Source organism: Hyposmocoma kahamanoa, unplaced genomic scaffold, assembly GCF_003589595.1.
Source record: "Hyposmocoma kahamanoa isolate Upper Pololo Valley unplaced genomic scaffold, ASM358959v1 97617, whole genome shotgun sequence".
Lineage (NCBI taxonomy): Eukaryota > Metazoa > Arthropoda > Insecta > Lepidoptera > Cosmopterigidae > Hyposmocoma > Hyposmocoma kahamanoa.
Genome location: NW_020655408.1, coordinates 465 through 10,001, shown reverse-complemented (window position 1 = coordinate 10,001; position 9,537 = coordinate 465). Strand labels below are relative to the sequence as shown.

Sequence of the window (9,537 nt, the reverse complement as noted above, 5' to 3'; positions counted from 1 at the left end):
CCTTCATTGCAACGGAACAAGATACGTCAATGTGTAGCTTGATGTGCTGGCTGGTGTACATAGGTGTAGTGTATGATAGGGTCCACTACTTCTAGCTCGGTCGTCATAAAAAAATCAGGCTATTTTGCATGTACATCTCAACAAATCGCCAGGGATAGTGCAAGTCCGCCAAGATGTAGGTAGTATTAAAGGCGCGTACCTGCACTTAACCAAATTTTTACAACTCTTTTGTATTTTTATTATTTTACTTTTTATTATTTTATTACTTTGTTATTTCAATGGCTACGACTCTCATTGTTGCACAGTAAGTATTCATTTATATTGTCTACGGACTGATAATAATTGATTTCCGTAAATCACGCCAATTTGGTTGCCACGACATTTACGCGAATTTTTTTTGGACACTAAATTACTGAAATGGACGCTAATAATCCATTGCTAGTTACGCGTATTTGCACTATGCTCAACGAAATGTTAAGTGGACTCTATTCTGTAAAATATTTGGTATTAAAGCTTTATTTTACAAACGTACGAGATAGTACAAGCAAAAATATTAAATAATTTTTTTCTTCAATGTGCCACCTAGCGGTATTCCCGCGAACTACGTTCTTGTTAGAATTTTACTAAAAATTAAACCACAGGCGGAGTGGCTTAGTCGAAGGTTCGTTGAAAGTAACATAGATGGCGCTAGGAGTACTCAATACTTATTACTTTTGTTTTTAAATCACAAATTACCTGACCACAAACTACAGAATTTCCTGTACCTCCTGTAAGCTCTTGATACCTTACTACTGGTGTGAGTATCAGGACCTCTTTCTGAAAGAGTTCGTCGAGTTCGAAGTGTCGGTCTACCTAACTGACCTCTGCCGCCAAGCAGCCACGTGAGCGTTATGTAAGGTAAGAAGAGTGACGGTGAAATAACAGACACGACTTTTCATCTTTTTTTTATTTACTTTACTTTACCAACAGCTAATTAATTACATTGCGACTTACAAGTCTTACTAGATACATTGATTTGTGGTGTTAAACTTAATGCACAGCTGGTTATATATATACCTCATGCAAAAAGTGGCAAAAGAAGCCTTTTTAACATATTTATATAACGGTGGACCTCCTTGATCGTCATCCCACCTTTTTATTTAAATCCTTATTTTATTCTCACAGTCATATTTAAATTCAAATTTTAAATTGTTCCATTCTTTTGCTTCACTTTCCGATTTTGTTTCGTTCCATCGACACTCCCGGCCCGATCGCAGTAGCGAACACATCTCTTGACTTTCAACTTTTGAACTGCTTAACTTACTAAGTAAGATGTATGGAGGCTGCGGAGGCTGCGGAAGTTACTACTACATTTCATCCAACAGGACATAACGCCACCAGCACCAGCAGTCCTCTTACGACTATACAGGGTTATTTTTAAAGTACTAACAAACTGACTTTTATTCCGTGACTTTTGACAAAACATTATAAATATGTTTTTGCTGACACTTATTAGGTTTGTATTTGGTACTAAGGTACTGCCCTGATAAGCCGAAAAGCGCTATCTCAATCGGAGTAAGTTTCGAGAAAATCGACTTTTTGTAAATTGTATTTCCGCATCTTTAAAGATGTTAAAACTTATTCATACGTATTTTCGACTAATAGATTTATTGACATACCTAAATTATCCATAAATTGTACCTTTACACCTATTTTGTGAGATATCGATATTTTGATCTACAAAGGAAGCCACCAAATTAATAATTTAAGGAAAAATTGAGATATTAGAATATTTCTTAGTGGTTTTTTAAATGTTTTAAGTTAGATAGCGCTATTTCTATTATATATAATTTGCTTTCTTTTTTCATCGCTCTAAGCTCGCACCCTCATTCATGAGATAAATAATTCGAATAGATAAAAAATAACCATGTATGTTTGGGTGGTTTCAAACATGACAAAATTAGTACAGTTTTATTTCGTATGTCATTATATTTTTTATTTTTTCGTTACTTTCCTAAAATGTTACTTTCCGAATTGCACCACTTTATTATTGCGACAGTTTTTTTTTACAAATTATCCAACAATCTTAAAACCTTGATATAAAAAGAAATCAAACAATATGTCACAAAGAGTAATAACATTTTTTTATAGTGAGCATAAAATCAGAAATCGATTTCATTTATGGTGGCGTGCGCAATAAACTTTACGACGACGTTAGATTTAACAATAAAAGGAATTTAAGCACATAAATGCGAACTTGAAATTTCCATTATTGGATCAAAAACGAAAGAACGAGCTGTTGATCCACTCGCACAATTTTTTTGTTAAATTAATTATATTTTGAAAAGGAATAACACGAGTGGTGTTAAATTTTTGAATAGACTATTCACACATTTCCATTTTACTAATAGTTTTTATTTTCATTTTGAAGGGTACATATTATTATCCCATAAGAATTTACTACTTGTTAGTATTTTTGTTTTTTTTTCCCATGACCCCACACTAGGGAAACCCTGTGTCGCGGGTGCTATGAACACAAATAGACAACCACAAATGACATACAAACTCGCGAGAGAAATTAATATAGGCCATATACATACTTCTCCCGGCCTGGGAAACGAACCCAGGACCTCTGCGTGGCAGTATGGTAACCGTTCGGCCACGGAAGCAGTATTGTTTTTATTTTTTATAAAAAATAAGTGCGCATTTGACCTCCATCTCACCTGATTGAAAGTGACGATGAGGTCGAAGATGTAGCATACACTCCTAAATAATGCATATTCACTCTCGCCTTGAAAAGGTCCAAGTTATAGGGTTCGGGGAACAAGTCTGCAGGCAAACAATTTCACTCCCTAGCCGCTCGCCATACAAATGTGGAAGCGAAACGCTTCGTGCGAATCCGGAGAATATCCACAATATAGGGGTGGAACCCCCGCCCACGTCTAGTCTCCCGATGATGGAAAGAGGAAGGCGGAATCAAATTATGCAATTCCATCGCACACTCTCCGTGATATATCCTGTAGAATACCGATAAGCTGGCAACTCTACGGCGGTGTTCAAGGCTCTGCAGCTTCGCCTCTACTAGTTCCGAGTCACCTATAAGCCTCTTAGCACGCTTGTCTATTGAATCCAAGGTGGCCAGTTGGTATTTAGCAGGGCCATCCCGTAAGTGGCAGCAGTACACGACCGGACTGACTTGTGCTTGTTACAGCTGAAGCAACTGTCCCGGTGGGAAGTATCGCCTCACCTTGGAAGCTTCTTTACCGCATTTTTGGCCATGGATTCAATGTAACTGCCGAAGTTCAGATTGGACGACAGGTCCATTCCAAGTAGTTGAAGACGATCGGCTGTCGATATGGATATAACACGAAAAGTCGGAGTCAGGTGGAAGGGACTCCGTTTAGTGGAGAAAAGACACGCCTACGTTTTGGTAGCATTAAATTTGACAAGATTGGCATCGCCCCAATCGGAGACTGCCTTAAGTGTCAAATTCAAACGACTAACCATGGACTCTTGACAAGACTGGATTTCTTCTCCACTGACCCTAGCATTGCTCAAGTACCTGTTCACAACTGTGCTGTCATCAGCATACCCAAAGGTACCTGGAATCAACATATCGTTTATATGCAGCAAAAAGAGGATTGCGGACAGTACAGAACCCTGAGGAACTCTAAATCTCTAAATCTATCGTCTTATGTTCGGAAGAGTAGCCTTCTAAGACCACTCCAATCGAACGTTCACTCAAGAAATCCGGAATCTAATTACAAAGGTCAGTGGGAAGCCCATAAGAGGGAAGCTTGCTTGAAAGGCTTGCGTGCCAGACCCTGTCGAAAGCCTTAGAAATGTCTAAAGACAATGCAATGGCTTCGCCATGCTCTTCTATAGCCTCGCTCCATAAGTGAGAGGCATACACAAGAAGATCCCCAGTAGATCGCCCTCTTCGGAATTCGTACTGGCGATCACTGAGGAGATCCGTTGTCTTCAAGGTACGACAGGAGACGGTTGTTAAGTACACGTTCCATAGATTCGCCTTCTCTTTCGCAGTATGTTTCGAGGTTCAAAGTTGTACTGACTTTCAAGCTAGGCTAACCTGTGTTATGAAAGTCAGTGGTTCGGTAAAACTGTGATTAATAACTAGAGATGAAACAGATATCAGGTCAGATAACGGATAGAAGAACGATATCTGGTCGGATACCGGATATTCAAAATTGAGAAAAATTCACAATCAGTTCGCCAAACTAATTGATTTATTGATTAAAAGAGGAAAGTAATAGGATAAATAAATGACAGGATCATTGACAAATTGTTTATTGCTTGTGACTAAAAGGACAATGAAGTTAGTTATCTGTTAATTTAGTACTTAAATTTCAATAAAAGCCAATTACGGTAGATGAAGACAAGTTTTTCTATTCTACATTACCATGGTTTTGCTTGAAAAGTTATTAGTAATAATACCATGGTAACGTATAAACAAAGTGTTACAATGCAAGCTTAAATAGATCATGGTGGCTTGTAGGGAGTCTAGAATTGTAATGTTAATTCATAAATTTTCGAAATAAATCAAGGTAAGGTGATTTATGTCGCTTTTGCTGTTTTCGTTTCGTCTCGTCCATCACGGCTCTCACCGTGACGGCTCTTAGAATTGATCTTTTTACAACATTTTTTTATTTTAGGTTTGTGTCTGTAAAGCTGGGGTTTCAGTAACTGAGAGTGTTGGGCTGGAAATATCACAAGGGTTCATCTGAGCCAGATAGTATTGAACCGGGACTGACATCCCCTCGGGGATCTCCTCATTAACAACAATCCTCATTTTTCCTTCATTTTATTCTCATAGGCTAACGTCTGCACATGGAGCAGATAGGACCACATTGCCCAACAAAATTTGCAAGCTTAGGGTATACCCTAGCATTCAAACTCTTTACTTATCCCGACAGGAAGGATGTCAGACTTACTTAACCTCAGAGTTTCCCCAAAGGTTTAGCCTGATTCTTTTAGCTGTAAGCGATCGCTTTCGACTTCCTTACGTAATTAAAGCAGATGAGGGCCATTCTTTGGGGTCTCGCAAAGGACGGCTTTAATCTAGGGGGCCATTATGTTAAGTCCCGCCCCCGTTTACCCGAACCAAATCTCAAGATAGCTCATGCACGTCCTTTGCGCTGATCAGACTTTTGTCTCTTAACATAACGCTACTAGATTCTTGACAATATGGTTGTAGAATACTGTAACTAGAGTACCTATTACAAGTCGTAATCTGCTGTACCTCAAAATTATTCGACAAAATCTCTTCTCAGAAAATGCAATATATCAAGGCTCTATTACTATAGAAAACCCTTATTAAACTTTCCGTATGAACTACTACGTTTGTATAAAATGACCAGTAGCAAATATATTTACTACAAAATACTACTCGGCTATTTCTGTTCAAATCTTGAAGCTATCATGTTCTTCGCAGAGTATATCTTTCTGACACGTGAAATTAACGCCGAAACGAGACGAATCTTTCGTTATCGATTTACCAGTAATAAGTACCAATACTGGAGAAGCACTTTTATGTCGTTGGCCGATGTACTGTGATATAATCATTACGCTATCAAATTGAGGGAGCGCTTTCCTTCCCTTGTTTGATTAGAGCTAGAGTACAACAGATCTCAATACTGCCTCTTCTCTTCTTTTCTGCACACACTAGTGACAATATCAAAATACTAGTCTGTGATGATGACACAGTGCTGTCCTTTTTAGTGAATACATTAAAGTATATTCGTTGCCTAGGATGAACAGCGTATTAACTCAAAAGTTTTACTTTAAAATGCAGTACTATTAAAAAATCGAGATCTTTCTAATGAACCAGGTCTTATAACGATCGGACGTGAAATGGCGCGGGAGTCAGTATCGTTGAACTTCTTGCGCGTTTTGATCCCAAAATTGAGCAACACATTCGTATTTAGTATTACACACGAAGCTGTAGTCGTCAAGACGTCGTCGTCCGTTGAACGGGGTATTAAAACTAAAACACAGCATGTGTTAATTTGAAACGCCTTGAATTGGAGAATAGCAAAATCAACCATTTTTGTGAGTCTTCATGCGTGAATAGCCACCCTTAGAGGTGGATGATTTTCTTCAAAATTAAATGGGGCCACTATGGAGGTATCCTCTTTCCAACAAAAAAGAATCATGAAAATCGGTTCACAAATACGTATATACAAAAATAAAAACATACAGTCGAATTGAGAACCTCTTTCTTTTTTGAAGTTGGTTAAAAGGGCATTTTAAAAATATTTATTTCTAAGACGGTTATTTCAAGGTAAGATAAAGTACCTTTCTTGGGTAATTTTTTTCATTGACTTGTTATGGTAACCTATAATGTAGAGTAAATTTTTGAGATACTACTACGCTCCTCAAAGTTTTATCGAATTGAATATTATTCTTTTTTTTCATATAAATTTATGAAGCATTAATAGTTTAGTGAAAACTGAGTCACAAATATTTTATGTTCAAAAATATTACAGACTTCTGTGAACATTTTCAGGATTTTGACAAAACTACGGAACTAAATATATGATAAGAAGTATTCGAAAATACTCTTAAATGTGTAGGCAATAAATGGATACCGGTGAGGAGCACCAATTAAAAATAGCGTCTAAAACAGTAGTTCCCAAACTTATTTTTCTCGTGGACCACTTTCAAAATTTTACTTGTGTCTGTGGACCCCCTGCTGCTACATTTCTACCACATTCTTAAAGTCGCCAAAAAATAAAAATTGTGTCGTTTTTGAGTTCTGTCCCTATATTCCGATAGGTAAAATAAAAACGAAAAATGGTACATTTTATAACATTTTATTTATTAAAAGAATAGAATTACAAGAAAAAAATAATAAGGTAATATAGGTTCAGGTTATAATTTTAATTAATGGGAAGGATGTATTTGACGAAGTGTCAGCAAACGATCAATCTTTGGCTTTATTTTTGTGAGCAATAATCGCAAATCCCCCCGCTCTGTGATGTTTAATTTGCTCCTTTTTTTTGTTAAGAGGTTTGTAACGGCACTAAAACTCCTTTCGACAAGGTATGACGAGGGAAAAGCTATTAAAAATTTCTTTGCGATTTCCCACAGTCCAGGATATTTTTCGGGTATTTCTGCTTGCAGCCAAAATGTTTGGTAGCCTTTTCTAAATTTCACCTTCAGCTCCTCATTGGTGCTTATCTCGAGCAGCTCCTCTTGTAATGCAACATTGGCCACTTCCGTTTCATCAAATTCAAATGGATTTATGATCCATGGTGGTATATCCATCGTCAGCATATCTTCAAACCTGGTTTTAAAGTCATCATGCAGGGCACTTAAATGTTGACTGTAGGTATGGATATCCTCATCAATACATTCTACCTGCGACAAGTTTGGAAATTGAGAGAATTCCCGCCGACTAATGTTTTGCTTCATAAATTTCAATTTCCCAAGAAAAGCCGAAATTATCCCCTTTGTTTTTATTAAATTCAGGCTGTCCCCTTGTAACTGCAAGTTGATATCATTAAATTTTTTAAACAAATCTGTCAAATACGCAATGTCTGCTTTGAATTTGATCAAGTTTTCTTTTAAATCTGGATCTCTACTTTCTAGGAACTCTAATACGGAATCGAAAACAGAGTAAAATCTCGTTAAGCATGCGCCTTTCGACAACCAGCGTACTTCAGTATGTAAGAGCAGTCGTTGGAAGTCTTCATCATTTTCATCGCACAATTGAGCAAATAAACGCGTATTCAATGCATTGCTTCTAATTTTGTTGACAGCTTTTATTACAAAATGAAGAGATCGGTTCAACCTGTCACTTAAATGTTTTGCCACAAGATGTTGTCGGTGGATTACGCAATGAATAGCTGTAAGTCCTGGTATAATTCTTTTGAGATGACTTATAAACCCACGATATCGCCCGACCATTGCAGGAGCTCCGTCTGTTGCCACTGAAATAATGTTTGTAAATGGAATCGATTTTTCCGTAAAAAAATTACTCAGAACATTAAATATTGATTCGCCTTTAGTGTCAGTCTCTAAAGTTCTGGCAAATAGCAATTCTTCGTGAATTTCTTCCTCCATAATAAATCGGACATATGCCAATAATAATGCATCATTACCGGGTAACGTTGACTCGTCCAGTTGTATAGAAAAATGAGTTTTTTGCAGATGATCGCACAAAAAACTTTCGATATCAGAGCTCATTTCATCAATGCGTCTTTGAACAGTATTGTTACTTAATGGAATTCTTTTTAGTACGTCAAATGGAGATTTGTGCAAAACAGTTTTTAAAACCTCTTCAACAGCGGGTAAAATTAATTGTTCTCCGATAGTGTGCGGTTTTCCAGATTTTGCTATAAGTAATGAGATATTGTAAGATGCCCGCAAGCCGTCATCGTTACTTTGAGATGTTGAAGCGAACATACTGTGCATGGTGGGTCTCTTTTCATATTTTTCCTTCAATGTTTGAAAATATTTTAAATCTTTACCTATTTTGTCAGTATGACACCTTTTTAGATGATCTTCGAGCTTTGATGGTTTCATAGAGTCATTGCTCAAAACGTTGTTGCATAATAGGCACATGGGCAATTGTTTGTCTGCCTCTGATGGAACAAAACCATATTTCAAATAATCGACACTATATTGTCGACATTTTTTCTTTGCTGTAGCCATGTTTCGTGTCAGTTACCTTACCTGTAAAAAAGAATGTTTTAGTAACCAAGTTTTTTTCTGAATATAGGTATCACACCGCAGCCTTTGTCAGCACGCAGAAATAGAATTACGGCTTGTTAAGGGGCCAACTAATAACCGCTAAGACAAATACAGACGTTTTCACAAAACGGTATCAATTTTAAAGTACCTAAATTACCACTAATTTTTAATAGTACAAATAAAAATGGGTGTACTCAGTATCGAATACTGATCATATTTGTGTAGGAAAAAATAAAAGTCGAAATCCCAAAATTGTCCATAAAAACGATAACTAACATTTCATCAAATCAATGATGTATTTGCGTATTTTTTGTCTGCGCCTTCATTGTTAAAACGTGACTTTTTTATACTGTTTTATAAAATTAGTAGTTATTTGCAAGAAAAATTGAAAAATTAATTGCTATTGCTTTTTCGGCCTTTTTAGAGAGGCAGTGCTTCTCTCGCGAAAAAACAATTGAATAAAACGTGCTGTGTTTGTCTTCAAATCGAAAGAGGACAATTAAAATATCTGCAAGTTCCTAAGTTACCTATCTATACAAGCAGCTTTGCAAGTCTGTACATGTACGTACACGAAATTGTACGTAATATCGAATACGCAAGTTTGGACAAGTAAAAGTCGCTTGCCTTATTAAAATATTATCTGCTTAGTTATGTACTTAAAACAATGTAGGTAGGCCCTTATAAAACTATGCTTACATTTTTGCTCCTTACTATCAAAAGCAGATAATTTTTCGTGGACCCCCATTAACATCTTATAGACCCCCAGCAAGTCTCCCGTGGACCCCTGGGGGTCCACCTGGACCACTTTGGGAATCACTGGTCTAAAATAATGCTTTCGTAAAA

General features: G+C 36.9%; 1 protein-coding gene across 1 annotated transcript; it reads right to left on the bottom strand.

The window, feature by feature from the left end:
• Positions 1-6,882: 6,882 nt before the first annotated feature.
• On the bottom strand, positions 6,883-9,170 carry LOC113238707 (SCAN domain-containing protein 3-like). The gene has a single exon (XM_026475544.1). It carries the CDS (start codon positions 8,653-8,655, stop codon positions 6,883-6,885), a length of 1,773 nt encoding a protein of 590 aa, XP_026331329.1. The 5' UTR covers positions 8,656-9,170.
• Between the last annotated feature and the right edge of the window lie 367 nt (positions 9,171-9,537).